This window comes from Bombina bombina, chromosome 1, assembly GCF_027579735.1.
Source record: "Bombina bombina isolate aBomBom1 chromosome 1, aBomBom1.pri, whole genome shotgun sequence".
Taxonomy (NCBI): domain Eukaryota; kingdom Metazoa; phylum Chordata; class Amphibia; order Anura; family Bombinatoridae; genus Bombina; species Bombina bombina.
The window spans coordinates 1343782442-1343805945 of NC_069499.1; the positions used below are offsets into that span (position 1 = coordinate 1343782442).

The 23504-nt window shown below is 38.5% G+C and overlaps 2 protein-coding genes across 2 annotated transcripts in view; both read right to left on the bottom strand.

Moving 5' to 3' along the window:
• POLR2C (RNA polymerase II subunit C) overlaps positions 1-4893 on the bottom strand; it is a 44415-nt gene extending 39522 nt beyond the window's left edge. The window contains exon 1 of the mRNA XM_053702790.1: positions 4746-4893. Within this exon, the coding sequence (XP_053558765.1) occupies positions 4746-4831 (86 nt within the window). The 5' untranslated portion in view covers positions 4832-4893. The remainder of the gene's footprint in view (positions 1-4745) is intronic.
• LOC128649472 (55 kDa erythrocyte membrane protein-like) lies at positions 984-3292 on the bottom strand. Its single transcript, XM_053702763.1, is given in 4 exon segments — positions 984-2163; positions 2166-2210; positions 2213-3263; positions 3266-3292. Coding segments are annotated over 4 exon segments (1377 nt in total). The 3' UTR covers positions 984-1909.
• Positions 4894-23504: the final 18611 nt, after the last annotated feature.

A 23504-nucleotide genomic window follows, 5' to 3' on the forward strand; every position in this document is an offset into this window, starting at 1 on the left:
TGCTACTACATGTATATTACAAAATTGCTTCTGTTTAATACCGAAATGCACCCATGTGGTTTCCAATTTTGGCTGGAATATCTCTTTAAATCAAGCACTCTGATTGCTCCAGTTATATTAACAAACAATGTAAAAAGTGCATTTGTGTACTTGCTTATGTAACTTGACTATAAATTATTACCTCTTAAAAAAGTAAGCAACACTGCCTGTGTGTGCTGGGTTGAGACTATAATGGCCACTTTAATACTTAAATTGCTATTGTTCTTTGCATAGCCCCTGCACTGTAAATAGTAATAAAGTGCTCTTAGATACTGGGGGCCACCATGGTTGCACATAAGATTGCTCACTCAGAATCTGCATACAGTGATAAGCACTAGGATACTTCTGTATGGCCGATTACTGTCCATGTGTTTGTGTTTTAATATAAAAAGTTATAATGCAGTGTAGGATTTATGTAATCTACAATAGCAAGGTAAGTAATGCATGTGGCACTACTGTCTTAATGTACTAATAACGTACCTTAAATGTGTGTCTTTGCATGGTTTAAAGGGAGCAACCTGAAAGCATGGCAAAAAAAATCATGGCTTAAAAAAAACAAAACCAAAAACTCCTCCTGGTGGAGTTATCTACCCACACTATGGGCTTGATTTATTAAGCTACATTTGCGCCCCTGTTCCCCGCAGCTCGCCTCTGGCAGACAGAATTCCTCTGGCGTTATTTAACATTGCATGTGCAATGTCGCCCCTGCCCGCACACAGCTAATCACACGTGGGCAGGAGCTGTCAATTGAGAGGTGGAGAAGAGGATAGAAAGCAGAGGTCTGATGACCGCTGCATCATATATACGGACTGCAGGTTCTCTTGTGAGAACCTGCAGTCGTAGATGAGCAAAGCCTTTGATAAATCAAGCCTTATGGGCTCAATTTATCAAGCCCTTCTTTTTCCTTCAACTACAGATTTGCACAAGCGAACCTGCAGTCAGGATTTTTTTTTTAATCTTTGAAACTTCTTTATTTATGGTTTGGCATTGACACAAAGGGTTAAGGGAGGACCCATTACCCTCAAATACATTCAATACATTTGTTTTTCTTCTTTATTCCTTATCTCTGCTCTCAATGGTTGGTGGGAGAAGAGGTTAATGGAGTGATTTGCCAAGCTCTAACAGAAGAGGAAGTAACTGAGAAATGTGTATGGCTCATAATGCCAATGGAGCACTACTATTCAGGAGGTATATAGAACAATGCACAATGCCCCACAATTCTTAAGATGGTAGACTGTGGGGATCTGTAATTAGAAACTTGAACTGAGATATTGTTTTATCCTTTGTAGAGTAGAGAATGCTTTGGTATGTTTTAGATTGGTAGCAGTTCTCCTTGAAATATATTATATATATATTTTTTTTTTAAATAAATATATCACCACTAAATAAGTAGGTAAAGCAATTTCTGAAGAATGGTTTGGTATTCTCTTTGGTAATAAAAGATCTCAAATCATCTGTGGCCACAGAAAAATAATGCTCAGTGACATATCATAAAATGTAATGTGCTCAGATCTGTTGTTAGGAGAACGTTTAGAAATGTTGAGTATTGGTAGGAAGTGCTTAGACTTCTTGGGTATGGAGAATTTTCACATTTCCTCTGTTAAAGGGGCAAGTCACCCTCAGAGAATATGAGAATGCCTGCAGTGGTGGTATAATGGTAATGGCTGACAACAGAGAATGCTCAGTATTTCACTGAAAAAATGAAGAATACTGTGAACTCTTCTGGGGATCAATATTTTAACGTTCACCTTTAGGAAGCACAATAACATTGAGGATTCTTCTGGGGAGTGGGAAGAAAATCTGGTCCCTTGGGTCTATTTTTCATTACGGTATAAGAATTATGCTGGTTTTCTCAGTCAAGCACATTGACTTAGTAGACCCAGGTTACTAGCACCCACTGTGGGGCGGTACATGCAGCATCCAAAGCAGCCAGCAGATCTTGTACAGTCTGCTCCACTCCATTATTTACCAATGTCAGGTCAAAGTGTTGTGCATATCGAGATCGGAGCATCTCTGAATCAGCGCGTAACTTCTGCAGAGCTTCTGACTCTTCCTTGTCAGTGGGTGAAATAAAGACAATGAATGGAGCCAATTCAGCTGTGCGCACCATCTTCAGAATCTGCGCTCTATATCCAACACAGCCACTTTCCCATCTTTATGAATATCCTTACAGTCTGTATCTTTGTGCCAAACATGTATCCATTGAAGCTACCAAACTCCAGAAAGTGATTTTCTGAGATAGTTCGGCTCATCTCTTCAGCGGACACAAAGTGATAGGAGGCTCCATCTTCCTCCCCACGCTTGGGAGGGCGTGAAGTATGTGGTGATGGGTAGCTGAATCTTTCTGGATATTTGGTCAGCAAAGTGTTTTTAATGTGGCTGCGCCCAACACCACTGACACCAATAAGAACCAACGTTTTCCTCGTAAATGCTGGAAGAGAAACCACCTCTTCATAGGATACTACATCTAGCTGGTCAAATATGGAGCTGTGCTTTGCTAAATATTTGTCTTTACATTTCTTCTTCTTGCTGAAGGGACTGCAGCTCTGAGGGTTTCTGTTGCTGGTACTAGTACTGGCCACACGCCACTCCTGCAGTTCTGGAGAGGGAATAATCCCAGCAGACTCTGCACCCTGAGCCCGTCCTTGCCACCAATTGGCATCATCTTTATTGATGATCTGAAGGATGTCTCCAGTGCGGAAGCGTAGCCCAGCCTCACAGCAAGGAATTAAAGGGTCAGACTGAGGATTGTAATCAAATAAAGCCCTCTCGTACATCTGCAGTGGTGGTTTGCGATTGTTCTGTGTCGGTGACACCTTCAGGTTGACTGTACCTTTGCTTTCTTTCAGTAGACTCTGCAGATGATCCACGCTCTGATTTCGGACACTCTTTCCATTTATTTCAAGTATTTCATCTCCAACATGGAGTGAACCTTGTCTGTGGATGAATCCTCCATGCAAGATTCGAGCAACTATACAATTCTGTTGAGTGTTCACTTTGAGTGTGATACCCATAGGCTCTTCAGTCTGTCGGTCAAACTGCACAAGCCGCACTCTTTTCTTCTCCTCATGGCCCCCAGGAGCTGCAGATCCATTTGTATAAAATTCCTCAGTCAGAGCATTAGGTGCTGGTGCAGAGCTCTGTGCTGGGCTCCTGTTTTGCAGCAGTGTCTCAAGGTACAAGTCTGACAGTGCAGTCCTCACACTGGATGTATCACAAAAAAAGTCTCCGAACGTTCAGATTTCAGTGTCATTTTGTATAAGTGGTATCTAAGGATGCTCTCTTTCGCTCTCTCTTATATATATATATATATATATATATATATATATATATATATCTTCTTATTTTGCTTTTCCCCAGTGTTTATCTATCCACTTGTGTTAAACTATCTATCCCTTCCCTGTTTCCCCCACTTTCTCTGTTCCCACTCTACAATCCCCTATGCCCCTCTCTCCATAACCCTCTCTACTTCCCCAGTTTCTGCGGCTGCAGTCAGGATTTATCAAGCAGCGGTCATCAGACGGCTGCTTCCCTGCCCGGTTTTCCACCTCTTAGGTTGAGAATTTCAATCTCCCCGGTCTCTTACAACCAGGGAGACTGACAGCTCCTGCCTGTGCATGATTGGATGTGCATGGGGAAAGGGTGCGGGGTTGCACACAACCACACAGGAGCGCTCATGTGCAATGGTAAATGCAGGCAGCAGAATGCTGCTCACCAGAGGAGGTCAGGCAGACAGGCGCAAATATGTACACCCCTGTCTGCCCGTGGATGATAAAATTGAGCTGTGTGTGTGTGTGTGTGTATATATTTGTTTGTGTGTGTATATTATATTTTTAACATATTTGTCAATACTGCATTATACGCTCATCATATTATACAGAGCAGTGTACAGTACTCATCAGGGTATAGAAACTCACATAATTATATACAGCATGTTCCTTAGCAGTGTGTGTGTGTATATATATATATATTCAAAATCATTATACAGTGAAATGTGTATAGTATTACTATTGCTTATCACTGCACAAAAGTCATAGCTATCTAATATCAGATGCATGTTGTCTCCCATAATGTATGAGGGCCAACGTAGTCATGTTTACCGGAGGTTTTGCACGACACAGATATTATATAGGTAATTTGACTATTCTGCATTTGAGCAATAATACAATGTGCGTTAAAGACTCTCCCATCTATGTAGTTCATTCTTCAACTCCCTCTAGACCAGGTTACCTTATCAGGCCATTCCCTTATCTTCAGATATTGTCCCTGCCTCACCTATATGCCCAGCCAGCATCGTCCCTTTACTATCCTATACTCTCCATTCTCTTGTCCATCATCCTCATAGCATTTCATTGAGATCACTTCAGACGTATGTCTTTCCCTTACGCCAGGCTTTATCTCCAAACCAGTACGGATTTATCTACTCTCAGTCATTGACCCTTTGCATTCAGGTCTCTCACCCAGAACCAACTCTGACAGTCACTCTCTTCGGCATGTATTTCTCTATTCCCGGTTATTTTTATATATATATATATATATATATATATATATATATATATATATATATATATATATATATATATATATCCATTTATAAAACTAATTCACGACCCTTTACTCCAACACAGCGCTTCTTTAACTTTATCCCATCGTGTCCACCATTAATTTCAGGCATTTCACACCCCCCCCCCCGCGCAGATTCTTACGCTAAATCCGTGTTCTCCACGATAAACTTCACGTTCTCGTCGGTCAGCTCGGTAATCCTCACGGTGGGCTGATTGGCATACGGCATCTTTACACTAGACAGCAGCAACTCACACACCGGAAGTCGGACTCGGCAGGGGCAGCGAGACAAAACAAGACAGAGTGACTAGTCTCGTCTTGTCTGGTAAAGAACATCATAAAGTGCCAGTCGACGGTCCTCCAATATTAACCCAATGGTTGCTTGGCTGCAGCAAAGATGTGTAATGCTCATACAAATAATGAAATAGGGAACGCTGAGGCAACGTGATCTCTCCTCTTAGTAGTGTAACGGTAATGCTGTTGTTGTAAAGACAGCAGTTTCAGTTTGTCCAAAATAAAATAATGTGTCAATTTGTGGTTAAGATGAGTCCCGTAGTTAATGAGATATAGCAGTATTTCAGTTGGATGTTAAGTAAAACCATATGTTTAAAGGACATTACACAAAAACAACCAATAAATAAAAGATAGAAATGATGATGCATTCAAAACAAAATTTAACCTGATATGCAGAAGTTTTTTCTTCTATTATACTACTGGAACTAAGAAGAAGATATTAGATCAAGAAAACCTAGGTTTCAACATGGCGACACACATTCTTTTACAGAAACTCGATAGAATTGGGAAGCATTCAATTTTCGAATTACATTAAATGGAATGGGGACAGAATACATAATGGAGTCGATTTATCAAGCTACAGCACACAGAGGCGTACTGTTACGCACCCAAAAAAAAATTCTTCCATGATTGAGATAGAGAATGCAATTTTAATCAACTATCTGATTTACTCCTATTTTTCATTTTTCTTTGTTCTCTTGCTATCTTTATTTGAATAGCAGGAATGTAACGCTTAGAAACCGGCCCATTTTAGGTTCAGCACCCTGGATAGTGCTTGCTTATTGGTGGCTACATTTAGCCACCAATTAGCAAGCGCTACCCATGCGCTGAACCAAAAATGGTCCGGCTCCTAAGCTTTGGATTCCTGCTTTTCAAATAAAGATAGCAAGAGAACAAATAAAAATTGATAAAAGGAGTAAATTAGAAAGTTGCTTAAATTTGCATGCTCTATCTGAATCATTAAAGAAAAAATTGGGTTTAGTATCCCTTTAAACTTTTTACCAAGTTGTGCTGTCATATACTTGTTTATATTTAGAATTGTGGAGCCATCAGATACTCCTTAGTGACTTGCACATTTATAAGCAGTGCTGAACTCAACAACTTTTTTCTTACTGGCATAATAAATATTGCATTTAATGCAAAACATTTTATTTTACAATCTCAATGTTTAATAACCTTTAATCACGTGGTTAAAGAGTCAACAGCAATGTACTGGTGGGAGTGTCTGGTATAGATAAATAGTGTATACAACAGTCCCAGTCTACTTAGCCAGTATTCTACCAGTATGACCATAGAATCCAGCACAATCACTTTAGATTAGTTCTTCTAACACCTCTAGTTATTATGCAATGCTAGCTACAGTAACAACATTGATTATACTAATTAATGTGGCCTGAATTTTTCCACCAAGCCTTCAGCCCTTACCCAATAAAGCATTCATACCAGTAATTACAATTCTCTATATGCTTTACAATTTCTGGATAAATAACACAAGGAACATTGTACTGTCATATTTTCTCCCCTTTCATTTTATTCCCAAAGATTAATTTTAAATACTGGAGTGTAGTAATTTGTTCACAAATAGCTTCTTACCTTCTTTTTTTTTTTTTTTTAAACTTTATTTATTTATAAAAGGACATGAGTGTACAACAATGAAAGGCTAGCTACATATAGTACAGACATCTTAGACATCTAACTCAAGCAATTTTTACTACTTTACATCAGTCTAAGTTTGTACCACTGATTGGGAACAATGAGAGAGCATCAGTGCGATTATACTTTTCAGTATTTTAAGGGATAGGAAAGTCAAAATTAAACTTGAATAATTGAGATAGAGAATGCCATTTTAAAACACTTTTAAATTCACTTCTATTTTCAAATGTGCTTCATTCTCTTGGTATTCCTTGTTCAAAAAGAATATGCACATATCCTACACTAATGGGAGCTGCTGCTGATTGGGGCCTGCACACATTTATCTCTTGTGATTGGCTAAATAGATGTGTTCATCTAGCTGCCAGTAGTGCAATGTTGTTTCTTCAGAAAGGATAACAAGAGAATTAAGTACATTTGATAATAGAAGTAAATTTGAAAGTTGTTTAAAATTGAATGTTCTATCCAAATCATGAAAGAAAATTTGGGGGATTCCTAATTTCATGTCCCTTTAAGATAACATAAAACAGAGAAAACAAAACAAAAGAAAAACGATAAACATATAAAAAAACAGAAAATTAAGTTCACTCCACTCATCCGGGGAGAACAGCCTATATAGGACGGCGATTTATTTGGTTATTATACTTACGTATTGTCAAAGAAAGAAAAAGGATTTGACTCCCCGCCTGCACACGTGTGACCCTCCTTTAGCATCCAGAGATCCCCACCGGTCATTACATTGTTGCACTGGGCACCTCCTCATCCTCTAAACCTCTAGGACATTGGTTTTCAAACCTGTCCCCAGGTCTCCCCAACTGGCCAAATTTTCAGGATTACCTTGAATGAGAGCAGGTAAAATAACCATGTTTACTAAACATAGAAAGAAAACAAGAGAAGAGCGCAAACCCCTCTAAGTGCAGTACAATAAAAACAACACAAATTTATTGTCGCACTCACGGGTTAGGCCACGCCCACCGTCTTGATGTCACTAACATCAGCTGTATCCTAGCCGGCCAAACATCCAATAGCTGATGCGGTATAGTGGCGGTGTTTTAACAGATTGTATATTGTCTTTTTAAACTTATTTATGAGACACTTTGCAGACTGATAATAGACTCCATCTCACATGGGACAATTTGTTTTGGTTGCGGGAGACTTTCAGAGACTCCTTTTGGCTTTATTTACTCCGCTGTGAGGATACATTTTTATCTGCTTTTACATACCTCATATTGTTTAAGGGTTCTAAGTGTGAGTGTTTTTATTGTACTGCACTTAGAAGGGTTTGCACCTTTCTCTTGTTTTCTCTCTATACCTAGCATCCAGATCTGTGTTTGTGAAGTGGCAGCAACCCTGAATCTTTGGCTGACAAGCCTATAGGCTGAATCAATTAACCATATTTCCTTTTCTATGCACCATTGGATGGAGCGCTCCTAATTATTGTGTTTTTTATGTTTGCTAAACAGCTGATTTTTTTTTCTAGTATAGATAGCTTAAAATCGGGTCTGTTAGGGAGAATTAAGGACAGGTTTGAAAACCAGTGCTCTAGGACTACCAGTATTGATGCTCAGCCACCCACCACGCAGATTCTCCATCAGCATAAACTCACTATTCCTAAATGGGTACAGTACTCTATTTCTCAAAGACTCAGGGAGATAGGTACAAGACTTTGCCAGCCACTTCAATAGCAAAATCGACGCCATCAGAAATGAAATCAGCTCTCAACATAATTCCTTTCTCTCACCCCCTCAAATGCTCTCAATCAACCACAACCCACATAACCTTAAACTTAGCTCATTCTCCCCTGTCACTGAGGAAGAAGTTTCGGCACTTATACTGCGCTCTCACCTCATTACTTGTCCCCTTGACCCTATCCCCTCACAGCTACTCCCCTCACCCCTATACTCACACACACTTTCAACCTCTCCCTCAGCATCGGTATATTTCCCTTATCACTGAAACATGCACTGGTCACACCTATCCTCAAAAAACCTTCCCTTGATCCTACCTCCCCATCCAACTACCGCCCTACTTCCCTCCTCCCTCTTGCATCAAAGCTTCTCGAAAAACTAGTATATGCATGCCTATCCAATTTCCTTACAATAAACTCCCTCCTTGACCCACTGCAATCTGGATTTCGTCCCCATCACTCCACAGAGACAGCAATTGTTAAGGTTACCAACGTCCTACTTACAGCAAAATCAAAAAGCCACTTCTCACTTCTTATCCTCCTTGATCTGTCCGCAGCCTTTGACACTGTTAACCACCCTCTTTTGCTCCAAACCCTCCAATCCTTCGGCATCTGTGACACAGCCCTCTCGTGGCTCTCTTTCTACCTGTCAAACCGTACATTTAGTGTAGCCTTCTCTGGGGCCTCCTCTGCTCCGTCACCACTTTATGTCGGAGTACCGCAAGGCTCTGTCCCCTTCTCTTCTCAATCTACACATCACTAGGTTCCCTAATAAAGTCCCACGGTTTACAATATCATTTGTATGCTGATGACACCCAAATCTACATCTCTGCACCAGACCTATCTCCTTCCTTGCTAACCTGTGTCACTAACTGTCTTTCTCACATCTCTAACTGGATGTCCTCTCACTATCTCAAGCTAAATCTCTCCAAAACTGAGCTCCTTATTTCCCCCCTTCTTTAAAACTCTCCACCCCCAATCTCTCTATAACTGTCGACAACTCCATCATTACCCCTACCCGCATGCCCGATGTCTCAGGGTCACATTTGACTCAGATCTTTCACTCCTCACATTCAGTCCTTGGCTAAAGCCTGCCTCTTCCACCTTAAAAAAACATCTCTAAAATTAGACACTTCCTTACACAAGACACAACTAAGATTTTAATCCACTCTCTCATTCTTTCCCGCCTCGATTACTGCAACTCTGTCCTCTCTGGTCTCCCCACCTGCCGCCTAGCTCCTTTACAATCCATAATGAATGCCTCTGCCAGACTCATCTTCCTTACACGTCACTCTTCATCTGCTGCACCTCTCTACCAATCCCTTCACTGACTTCCTCTTGCCTCTAGGATCAAACACAAAATTCTCATTTTGACATACAAAGCCCTCAACTGCACTGCTCCCCCCTATATCTCAGACCTTGTCTCCAGATACTCTCCCTCCCGTCCCCTTCGCTCTGCTCATGACCTCCTACTCTCCTCCTCTCTTGTCACCTCATCGCACTCCCATTTACAGGACTTCTCCAGACTGGCTCCCATCTTGTGGAACTCTCTGCCTCGCTCCACAAGACTCTCTTCTAGTTTTGAAAGCTTCAAGTGCTCCCTAAAGACTCTACTGTTCAGGGATGCATACAACCTACACTAACCTTTCCTAATACCATTTCCTCTCCTCCATTGCTATCCCCTGAACCCCCTTAGCATGTAAGCCTAAGAGTCCAGCTGTTTGTAGATCACCTTCTTAAGAGCTGACTACAACAGTGCAACTCTTGGCAGGGCCCTCTACCCATTTGATCCCTATAATTGTTTTGTTGTACTCCGCATTTGTTTATAGCACTGTGGAATCTGTTGGCGCTCTACAAATAACCGATAATAATAATAGGTAAAGTAATCAGCCTATTTTCTAATAAATAGCTTAAAGGGGCAGTAAACCTAGCAAATAATGTTATATAATTCTGCACATAGTGCAGAATTATACAACATTAGCTTAGCGGCAGGTTTCTAAAGCAAAGGGTTAGATAGATATTTCGCAACAAAAAGAGAACACCGCTCCTGAGCGGGTCTATTTTCTTCTCCTAAGCGCTGTAATTAGACAGCGTGCCCAGATTCGCTTAGAAAAAAACAGACCCACCCGCTCAGTAGAGCCAGGAGCAGCGTTCTGTTTTTGTTTTGCAAAATATCTATCTAACCCATTGCACACTTTTTTCAAATTCGATACTTTTGCCTCGGCTGAGGCTTCTTTTGGGAGAAAGGTTCTTCAAGCAGTGCTGCCTTCTATTTAGTTTCCTGTCTTGTCCCTCCCTTATCATCTGTGTCCTCTGGCTTGGGTATTGGTTCCCAACAGTAATTGATGATGATCCGTGGAATCACTGTGTCATTAGAAAGAAAACAAAATTTATGCTTACCTGATAAATTTCTTTCTTCTTGACACGGTGAGTCCACAGCCCGCCCTGTATTCAGACAGTTTCTTTTTATATAAACCTCAGGCACCTCTGCACCTTCTGTTACTTCCTTTCTCTCCTTTCCTTTTGGTCGAATAACTGGGGGATTGTGGGTAGGGGAGTGATATTTAACAGCTTTGCTGTGGTGCTCTTTGCCTCCTCCTGCTGGCCAGGTGTGATATTCCCAACAGTAATTGATAATGATCTGTGGACTCACCGTGTCAAAAAAGAAATAATTTTATTAGGTAAGCATAAATTGCATTTTTCCCTACCTCTTACGTGTTCAGAGGAGTCTCTTTCACATATGTATATATTCTTGTCCCTACGTATGTTAGGGCCTAAGTTTTTGTTTTAACTGCAGAAACGTGTAGAAGTTTTGTTTTGTTTTTTTCTGTATTTGTACTCAGTTAATTACCATATTCTTGAAATTTTTACAAATTTTTGACTAGAGAGTTGGTAAACCATTAGCATATTCCTATGTGATCTCACATATATACCAGAATTCTTCACCAGGTGGGTGTAGAGAATTGTAGATTTATAGCTGAAGAACTCCTTTAAATGTATTTTCGCTAATTAAAGATTATGATCTCTGAAAGACTCCTCTGTACGTCTATAGGGTAGCCATAGCGAAGAATTTACCATATATTCCCGGTGCAATCTTATTGGCCACATGATACAGTTTACTATATGATGTATAATCCTAAAGATCCAATAGCGGCCTTATATATTTGTTTGGATGTCATATCCCCCATCATATCCCCATAAAGTGATAATGGAAAGCTCAGTGTCTAAGAGAAACCATTGTACTCTTACCAGGGAACAGACTGACATTAGGGGTTTATTATAATATGTAAGCTATAAAACAATAAAAACTTACTTGAGGTCTACTACTTAGGATCCAAGAGTGGTCCCCTTTTAGCTCATAGTTAACCTCTATGACTTTATACTACGTATAGTACAGTAAGGTCCAAAAGTGGCCTTATTTAACACCTAGAGGGCATAAACCCTAAATCAGCAAGCATTCGGTTTAATGCCAATCCTGTCTTTTGGTTCATAAATATGTTATGTTTATGTTGTTTACTCTATTCTGATTGTGTGTCTGGAAATAATTTCTTTGTATTAACTCTGTTGACAGGTATGTTGTATTTGCCTTGAATTGTACCTAAAAAAAAAAATAATAAAAAAAGATATAAGTTTCTATAAAGTGATTGGCACTGCCACGTCATGAAACCCAAATGTTTTTCTTTCACGATTTAAAAAGAGTATGCAATTTTAAACAACTTTCTAATTTACTTCTATTATATAATTTGCTTCATTCTCTTGATATCATTTGATGAAAAGCATATCTAGATAGGCTCAGTAGCAGCTGATTGGTGGCTGCACATAGATGCCTCATGTGATTGGATCACCCATGTGCATTGCTATTTCTTCCACAAAGGATATCTAAAGAATGAAGCAAATTATATAACAGAAGTAAATTGGAATGTTGTTTAAAAGTGTATTCTCTACCTGAATCATGAAAGAAAAAGTTTGGGTTTAGTGTCCCCTTAAATTTTCCCGTTATCTCACTCTCCTGCTGAGAACAATTAACGACAAGTATAAAACACTGTAAAAGTATTGGAGAAAAAAAAAAAAAAAGAATAAAAAAATGCCTGGGACACACAAGGCTATCCTAAGAAACAAGTAACATGTAATACGGTAGACTTGATGGGTCTTTTGGTTCTAGTCTACCATAAAATTCTATGTTTAAAAGAGACAAACACTCTTTTTCAATGGAAGGGTCACTTGCCCCCTTAACACTATACAAATGAATTATAATTAAACTGCACTAGCTATCTCAGCAACATGTGTGAAACAGCCCAAACATTCCACTTCATGTTATGTCATGTGAGATTGTGTCACAGCAAAACACAGATGATGTTGCCTATGAGAGAGAAAACTAAATCACTTTGCTTACTGGTGAAAATAATAATAAAAAAATGGCTTATAGGCAACCAAGGAGATGGCAGGCCAGATCCATTGTTGTGATACAAATTACAACAAGTTACGGGTCCCGTAGTAGGAAGTAATAGAGGTTCTGCAAGTTAGGCTTTTTTTCATTTACAAAGTGTTATTCTTGGGTCATGGATCATTCACGCTCTTGACCGGAAAAAAACAAAACAAGGGCAATTGCAGTATATGCTGTTGCTCCACTCTGTCATATCGCACAGCATCCATGGGCATATGCTGTATATGTGTAGGAAGACAGGTCCTCAGTTGAATACATGATTATCTTTCCCTTAGCATGCTTTCTTCTGGCAAAATCTTATCCCTATTTGCCAGCATGCGTCTTACCTTTGGTTCACCAGAATGTACTACGGTTTGTGGTCTACCAGATAAGGCAAGCACATACTCAACTCCATTACATTCCTCATGAGTGTTGCTACTATAGCATAAAGCCTTGACTGGAAATACAAAGAGTAGAGAGAGGGCGCCACAATAGCGTGATATCGTCTGGAAATGCAGGTACAGGTGATAGTAAGTATTATGCTTACCAAATGGTGTAGCACTGTACTGTGACCAGTGCGTGAAAGCAGGCTAGCACTCAGCAGTGGCTAGTACACTGTGGAAACCAAGGCTCCAAGGGTACTTTTCCTGGTTCCAGCTTGATGTATGCCTCCTAGTGGCTGGACTTCAAATACTGCAAAGGTAGAATCTTTCTGTGTGTTGTTCTATTAGTATTGAAATACCGCAACACTCACAACTTCATATAGATAATAGCTTTAATGTTATGACGCGTTTCTCAACCCCAACTGGGTCGTTTCATCAGATAAAAAAAGTGAATGCAATCATTAACAATTGTTGATAATTTATACACATTTGTGTGTCTAAAAAGGAAGTTGTCATCAGATATTTAATCCAATAGAAATACATGGAATGTTTGATTGAAGAAATAACTAAAAAACGGGGGGGGGGGGGGGTATGTATAAAAAACAGATTGTTTATTGAAAAAAGGTTTTTTTTTCACACACACATATATATATATATATATATATATATATATATATATATATATATATATAGTGTGTTGTTTGTAAATAATTGTTTGATATGTGTATATGTAAAAAACGATGGTTTTTGAAGAAAGATTTCTTTCTTTCTATAAGTCATGTGTGTTATTTGTAAATGGTTATTTGTTAATTGACAATCTATGTCCAGATTTTTATTTGTAATATCTAAGGTTTAAACTAAAATGAAAGAGGATTATGATTCATATGATGTCTAATTTTTCTCATTATAGGTTACTATACAAATAAAGTAAATTTCTCATTGGTTGATAATATCAATCAAAATCATGTAAATGTTATAATGTGAGTATATATATATAGTGTTTTATTGGATTGAGAAAAAAAGAGAGTAATGTAAGAGATAATAATAGTATAGGATCCTGGTGAATAAGGTGTTGAATGGTGCTGATGATGTATGTTCCGTGTATTTGTATTTAGTGTTGAATTATTTTGTGTTGTATATACTTGTGGAGCAGTGTTAATTTTGTTGACTAAAACTAGACTAAAATGACTATAAAACTAATGAAATTCTGGTGACTAAAATACGACTAAAACTAAAATGGCATTTTAGTCAAAAGACTATGACTAAAACTAAATCAAAATTTGCTGACAAAAACATTTTATGCAAGGTGTTATAATCAATCCATATCCAATTACTGTTTTTTTGTAAATTTTACAAAACTTAATTTTATTAAATTTTAAGATAAATAAAGACATGTTATATACCACAACAGTTAAATCTGTTAAATCTGTATTGCATGTTCAAACCTTAAAGGGACATTAAACACTTTGAGATGGTAATATAAAATGATAAATTGTATATAATAAAACAACTCTGCAATATACTTTCATTATTTATTTTGTTCTCTTTGCCTGTAATTCCATTCTGAAATTGTGAGCTTTTCAGTTCCTGTTAGAAATGGAAGTGCAGAACACTGTTAAATACAGCACAACCATTGGCTGCACACTCTAGTGACCTATTTATAACTGACCCTAATTGGCCACAGCAGAGAAGGTAACACAAGTTACAACATGGCAGCTCCTAGTGTTTTATAGACACTAAAACTTTACATTTATTTTGTCACTTTTTAAACAACTAATGAAACTTTAAAAAATACATCTACATGTTAGTCATAGACTAATCTTTTCTTTGAATGCATCATTCTATCTAGCATGTATTTAGTGTTTAATGTCCCTTTAATACCATAAATAGAAACAGGTTAATAAACCTTTACTCCAGGAGTATATAATGAGTTTGGAAGTTCTAGAGCAGTGCTAATATCGTTGCCAAATTGTTTTCAAATCTGTGAACAATCAATTGATTCTTCCTATAGAAATAAGCATAACCCACGAATATGGGTTTAAGTTATGCTGTGCCTGTGCTAGCTGCAGAAACTTTTTGTTGTGTTGAGTTACTTAATACTTGTTTTAATTAGTAACAGAGAACTGTTTAAGTTTTTATTATGGGTAATTTGTTCAATACAGCCAATACAGTTTACATTTTTTTTTTTTATATTTTAAAGTTACACTTCTGTTTGTTTATGAAACTTGGTTTTATTTAATTTTAAGCTTAATAAAGATGTTACATATCACAACGGCCAAATCTGTGTCTGTATTGCATGTTTAAACCTTAATATCATAAATATTAACAGGTGTTATGTTTAATCCTGGAGTATATAATCAGTTTGCAAGTTATAGAGAAATGCTTAAATAATGCATTACACTTTAACTACACCCCTAAGATTTTAGTCGACTAAAATCTACTGGAGATTTAGTCGACTAAAATCTACTGGAGATTCAGTCGACTAAAACTAGACTAAAACTAAAACAATTCAGATGACTAAAATACGACTAAAACTAAAATGGAATTTTAGTCAAAAGACTAAAACTAAGACTAAATAGAAATTTGCTGTCAAAATTAACACTGTTGTGGAGTGTATCTGAAAAAGATATTCAATAATGTTTTGTCTATATATATATATATATATATGTATACATATGAAAAAATCTGGTAGGATCTATCAATTGAAGGCTGCTAGATCCAGGTTGGCATTCAACCCTTGAGGATGAAGAGTCTTCAATCGATAGATCCAGTATGTTTCGCGCTGTCTGAGCCTGTTGAGTCTGTTGTAATCAGAGCTCTTGGGAATGAAATCAATGGGAATGTATTTGGAAATATATGGATTTCCATTGTGTTTGGTTAGACAATGATTAGGTATGCTGTGTTTGATTTTATTTTTTTTGGAGTTTTTGCAGTTGCGGTGGTGTTCACCCCATCTGTTTCTCAGTTTCCTGGAGGTGCGGCCTACATATTGGAGGCCACATACACACTCCATAAGATAAACAGTAAAAGATTAATTACAATTGAAAAAAATGGGAATTTGGAAAATCTCACCAGTAACTGGATTTTAAATTTTTGGTGCCCGATTTAATAATTTTGCATGAGCCACATCCTGTTTTGCCACATTTGTAGATACCACGTAGGCCAAATAGTCCCTTGTTTTGAATTGGATTTTGTGATGTTTTGTTGGAAAATTTGTGTTTCACTTTCTTACTGGGAGCTAGCTGATTTCTGAGTGTAGGCGCTCTTTTATATATGATTCTTGGTGTTTCTTTTACTAAATGTTTAAGAATAGGGTCCCTTTGTATTATATACCAGTGTTTTTTTATTATGTGTTGTATTTTATGAAAATCTGAATTGTATTGTGTTATGAAAATGGTTTCCTTCTCTCCAAAAGGTATATCTGTCTTGTTGGTTTTCTTGTCTGTTAGGATATCCTCCCTATTTAGATTTTTGGCTCTTTCAAGGGCCCTATCTAGTAAAGTAGGGGGATATTCTTTTTCAATAAACCTATTGTATAATACTTGACTTTGTTCCAAAAAAATATTGTAATCGCTACAATTTCGTCTCATCCTTCGAAATTGGCTGTACGGTACATTATGTATCCAATTCCTGTGATGGTTACTGCGATAATTTAAAAAACTGTTGCTGTCTACATCTTTGAAATAAGTCTTGGATGTGATGTTGTGTTCTTCTAAGCCAAGGATGAGATCTAAATATTCGATATTTTGTGTCTGAATGTTTGCCGTGAATTCAAGGCCCATATCATTGCAGTTTAAATGTTCTATGAAATCGTTGGCCAGTGACATATCTCCCATAAGAAAATCAAATCATCTATATAACGGCCATAGAAGACCAGATTCGCTAATAAAACGATTTAGGTTTATTAGCAATTTCACATTATCTTCATAAGGATATTTATTTGCCGAGCACACAACGTGATTTTATTTTAGAGAGCATTTTGTTTATTTTACAGCATAATTATTTCATTTACCAAGAGAATTTTTATTTACAGATCAAGGGAACGGCCATGGGGACCAGGTTCGCCCCTAGTTTTGCAAACCTATTTATGGGTTATTTTGAGGAAAAATACATCTACTCAGCAGACTTTGGGGCGAATCTGGTCTTCTATGGCCGTTATATAGATGATTTGATTTTCTTATGGGAGGGAGATATGTCACTGGCCAACGATTTCATAGAACATTTAAACTGTAATGATATGGGCCTTGAATTCACGGCAAACATTCAGACACAAAATATCGAATATTTAGATCTCATCCTTAGCTTAGAAGAACACAACATCACATCCAAGACTTATTTCAAAGATGTAGACAGCAACAGTTTTTTTTAAATTATCACAGTAACCATCACAGGAATTGGATACATAATTTACCGTACAGCCAATTTCGAAGGATGAGACGAAATTGTAGCGATTACAATATTTTTTTGGAACAAAGTCAAGTATTATACAATAGGTTTATTGAAAAAGAATATCCCCCTACTTTACTAGATAGGGCCCTTGAAAGAGCCAAAAATCTAAATAGGGAGGATACCCTAACAGACAAGAAAACCAACAAGACAGATATACCTTTTGGAGAGAAGGAAACCATTTTCATAACACAATACAATTCAGATTTTCATAAAATACAACACATAATAAAAAAACACTGGTATATAATACAAAGGGACCCTATTCTTAAACATTTAGTAAAAGAAACACCAAGAATCATATATAAAAGAGCGCCTACACTCAGAAATCAGCTAGCTCCCAGTAAGAAAGTGAAACACAAATTTTCCAACAAAACATCACAAAATCCAATTCAAAACAAGGGACTATTTGGCCTACGTGGTATCTACAAATGTGGCAAAACAGGATGTGGCTCATGCAAAATTATTAAATCAGGCACCAAAAATTTTAAATCCACAGTTACTGGTGAGATTTTCCAAATTCCCATTTTTTTCAATTGTAATTCATCTTTTACTGTTTATCTTATGGAGTGTGTATGTGGCCTCCAATATGTAGGCCGCACCTCCAGGAAACTGAGAAACAGATGGGGTGAACACCACCGCAACTGCAAAAACTAAAAAAAAAAAAAAATCAAACACAGCATACCTAATCATTGTCTAACCAAACACAATGGAAATCCATATATTTTCAAATACATTCCCATTGATTTCATTACCAAGAGCTCTGATTACAACAGACTCAACAGGCTCAGACAGCGCGAAACATACTGGATCTATCGATTGAAGACTCTTCATCCTCAAGGTTTGAATGCCAACCTGGATCTATCAGCCTTCAATTGATAGATCCTACCAGATTTTTTCATATGTATACATATATATATATATAAATAGACATCACATTATTGAATATCTTTTTCAGATACACTCCACAAGTATATACAACACAAAATAATTCAACACTAAATACACGGAACATACATCATCAGCACCATTCAACACCTTATTCACCAGGATCCTATACTATTATTATCTCTTACATTACTCTCTCTTTTTTTCTCAATCCAATAAAACACTATATATATATATACTCACATTATAACATTCTTTGCATTACTTAACATCACGCTCACACTTTTCACAACGTAGTCTCTAACATTCATAGGCTTGATATACCCTTGGAACAACAGGGCAAAATCACACATCTAGACAGTGATTACATGATTTTGATTGATATTATCAACCAATGAGAAATTTACTTTTTCTCTTGTTAAGTGTATCCAGTCCACGGATCATCCATTACTTATGGGATATATTCTCCTTCCCAACAGGAAGTTGCAAGAGTCCACCCACAGCAAAGCTGCTATATAGCTCCTCCCCTAACTGCCATTACCAGTCATTCTCTTGCAAGTCTCAACATAGATAGGAGGTCGTGAGAGTCTGTGGTTTTTTATACTTAGTTTATTTCTTCAATCAAAAGTTTGTTATTTTTAAATGGCACCGGAGTGTGCTGTTTATCTCAGGCAGTATTTGGAAGAAGAATCTGCCTGCGTTTTTTCTATGATCTTAGCAGACGTAACTAAGATCCAGTTGCTGTTCTCACACATTCTGAGGAGTAAGGTACTTCAGAGGGGGAATGGCGTGCAGGTTTTCCTGCAAATAAGGTATGTGCAGTAAAATATTTTTCTAAGGAATGGAATTGACTAAGAAAATACTGCTGATACCGAAGTAATGTAAGTACAGCCTTTAAATGCAGTGAAAGCGACTGGTACCAGGCTGATTGATAGAGATATATGCTAAGGTATGTGCAGTAATATATTTTTCTAAGGAATGGAATTGACTAAGAAAATACTGCTGATACCGAAGTAATGTAAGTAAAGCCTTAAATGCAGTGATAGCGACTGGATCAGGCTTATTAATAGACATACATACTCTTATAAGAATGTGTTTTAAAATGTTTGCTGGCACGTTTAATCGTTTTTTAACATATGTTTGGTGATAAAACTTATTGGGGCCTAATTTTTCCACATGGCTGGCTTAAATTTTGCATAGAAACAGTTATAGGGAAGGTAATCCACAGCTCAGCTGTGGCAGTTTTGTTGTGTCTGTTTAAAAAAATGTCGTTTTTTTTTTTTTTTTTTATCTTTTTTTTGCATTAAGGGGTTAATCATCCATTTGCAAGTGGGTGCAATGCTCTGTTAACTTATTACATGTACTGTAAAAATTTCATTTGATTTACTGCCTTTTTTCACTGTTTTTCAAATGTTGACAAAATTTGTTTCTCTTAAAGGCACAGTAACGTTTGTTATATTTGCTTGTTAACTTGATTTAAAGTGTTTTCCAAGCTTACTAGTCTCTTTATTAGTTCTAACATGTCTAACATAGAGGAGGCTCTGTGTTTATTATGTTTAAAGCCATGGTGGAACCCCATTTTAGAATGTGTACCAGATGTACTGATTTCATGTTAAACAATAAAGATCATTTTTTGTATTTAAAAACATTATCACCAGAGGATTCTGTCGAGGGGGAAGTTATGCCGACTAACTCTCCCCACGTGTCAGACCCTTTGACTCCCGCTTTAGGGACTCACGCTCAAATGGCGCCAAGTACATCAAGGGCACCCATAGCGTTTATTTTACCAGAGGATTCTGTCGAGGGGGAAGTTATGCCGACTAACTCTCCCCACGTGTCAGACCCTTTGACTCCCGCTCCAGGGACTCACGCTCAAATGGCGCCAAGTATATCAATGGCGCCCATAGCGTTTATTTTACAAGACATGGCAAAGGTTGTGTATAATACACTGGCAGCAGTATTAGTCAGACTACCTGAAATTAAAGGAAAGCAAAACAGCTCTGGGGGTAGATACAGAGCATACAGACGCTTTAAGAACCATGTCTGATACTACCTCACAATATGCTTAGTCTGTGGGTGATATTTGTGACTCAGGGAAGATGATTTAACCTGATTCTGATATTTTTACATTTAAAATTTATGCTTGAGAACCTCCACTTGTTGCTCAGGGAGGATTTAGCTGCTCTGAATGAATGTGTACAATCGCAGTGCCAGAGAAATTGTGTAGACTGGATAAATAATATGCAGTGCCGGTGTGTACTTATGTTTTTCCAATACCTAAAGAGGTTTACTAAAATTTTTCATAAGGAATGGGATAGACCAGGTGTGCCGTTCTCTTCCCCTCCTATTTTTTAGAAGAATGTTTTCTAATAGTTGCCACCACACGGGACTTATGGCAGACAGTTCCTAAGGTGGAGAGAAGAGTTTCTACTCTAGCTAAGCATACCACTACCTCTGGCGAGGACTGTTGTGCTTTTTTAGATCCAATGGATAAAAAATGTTTATTCAACAAGGTTTTATCCTGCAGCCCCTTGCACGCATTGCTCCTGTCACTGCTGCTGCGGCGTTCTGGTTTGAGTCTCTTGATGAGGCTTTACAGGCTCCATTGGATGAATATATTTGACAAGCTTAGAGCACTTAAGCTAGCCAATTCCTTTGTTTTCTGATGCCTTTGTTCCTTTGACTAGACTAACGGCTAAGAATTCTGTTTTTTACTATACTGGCGCGCAGAGCGCTATGGCTTATATCATGGTCAGCTGTCGTGACTTTAATAAATAAGCTACTTAACTTCCCTTCAAGGGGCAGACCCTATTCAGGCCTAGTTTGAAGGAGATTATTACTTATATCACTGGAGGAAAAGATCATGCCCTTCCTCAGGACAGGTCCAAATCAAGGGACAAAAAAGGCCTAATTTTCGTGCCTTTCGAAAATTCAAGGCAGGTGTGGCATCAACTTCCTCTAAGGCAAAATAAGAGGGAACTTTTGCTCAGTCCAAGGTGGTCTGGAGACAACCGGACCTGGAACAAAGATAAGCAGGTCAAGGAGCCTGCTGCTGCCTCTAAAACAGCATGAGGAACGGACCCCTATCTGGTAACGGATCCTATAGGGGGCAGACTTCATTCTTCGCCCAGGCGTGGGCAAGAGATGCCCAGGATCCCTGGGCATTGGAAATTATACCTCAGAGATATCTTCTGGATTTCAAAGCTTTCCCCCCCAAAAAAGGGGAGTTTTTGCCTTTCACATTTATCTGCAAACCAGATAAAGAAAGAGACATTCTTGCATTGTGTACGTGACCCATTCAGTTCCAATAGAGGAACAGGGACACAGTTTTCCTCAAATCGGTTTGTGGTTCCCAAGGAAAGGAAACCTTCAGACCTATTTTGGATCTAAAAGATCTTAAACAAATTCTTTAGAATTCTATCATTTAAGATGGAAACTATTCGTACCATCTTAACTATGATCCAGGAGAGTCAATAGAGGACTACAATGGATTTGAAGGATGCTTATCCTCACATTACGATGCATAAAGATCACCATCGGTTTTTCAGGTTTGCCTTTCTAGACAGGCATTACCAGTTTGTAGCTCTTTCCTTTGGGTTAACTACAGCCCCTAGAATCTTTATGGAGGTTCTGGGGTCACTTTGGCGGTCCTTAGGCCGCGGGGCATAGAAGTGGCCCCTTATTTAGACGACATCCTGATACAGGCGTCAAACATCCAAGTTGCCAAGTCTCATACGGACGTAGTACTGGCATTTCTGAGATCGCATGGGTGGAAAGTGGACAAGGAAAGAGTTCTCTATCCCCAATATCAAGGGTTTCCCTCCTAGGGATTCTGATAGATTTTGTAGAAATTAAAATTTACCTGACGGAGTCCAGGTTGTCAAAGTTTCTAAATTTCTGCCGTGATCTTCATTCCATCCACGCCCTTTGGTGGCTCAGTACATGAATGTAATCGGCTTAATGGTAGCGGCAAGGGACATAGTACCGTTTGCACGCCTACATTTCAGACCACTGCAACTATGCATGCTCAGCCAGAGGAACGGGGATTACACAGATTTGTTCTCCTGTTAAATCCGGACCAAGAAACCAGAGATTCTCTTCTCTGGTGACTATCTCGGGTCCATCTGTCCAAGGGTATGACCTTCCGCAGGTCAGATGGGACAATTGTTACAACAGATGCCAGCCTTTTAGGTTGGGATACAGTCTGGAACTCCCTGAAGGCTCAGGGATAGTGGACTCAGGAGGAGACCCTCCTTCTAATGAATATTCTGGAACTGGGAGCGATATTCCATGCTCTTCAGACTTGGCCTCAGTTAGCAACTCTGAGGTACATCATATTTCAGTCGGACAATATCACGACTGTGGCTTACATCATCCATCAAGGGGGAACAGAAGTTCCCTAGCAATGTTAGAAGTCTTAAAATAATTCACTGGACAGAGACTCACTCTTGTCTAAAAGCTATCCCTATCCCAGGTGTTGAGAACTGGGAGGCAGATTTTCTAAGTCGTCAGACTTTTCATCCGGGGGAGTGGGAATTCCCTCCAGAGGGGTTTGCACAAGATCAAGCAGGAGAGTGCTTTGGTGCTTTTGACAGCGCCTGCGTGGCCACGCAGGACCTGGTATGCAGATCTGGTGGACATGTCATCCTTTCCACCACGGTCTCTGCTTCTGAGACAGGACCCTCTACCTCAGGGTCTTTTCAACCATCTAAATATAACTAATCTGAGATGGACTGCCTGGAGACAGAACGCTTGATGTTATCAAAGCATGGCTTCTCCGAGTCAGTAATTGATACCTTAATACAGGCATAAAAGCCTGTCTCTAGGAAAATTTAACATAAGATATGGTGTAAATATCTTATTGTTATGAATCCAAGGGTTACTCATGGAGTAAAGTCTGGATTCCCAGGATATTATCTTTTCTCCAAGATGATTTTGAGAAAAGGGTTGTCAGCTAGTTCTTTAAAAGGACAGATTTCTACTCTGTCTATTCTTTTGCACAAGCGTCTGGCAGGTATTCTAGACGTTCAGGCATTTGGTCAGGCTTTGGTTAGAACCAAGCCTGTGGTTAAAAATGTTGCTCCGCCATGGAGCTTAAAGCTGGTTCTTAAGGTTCTTCAAGGAGTTCCAT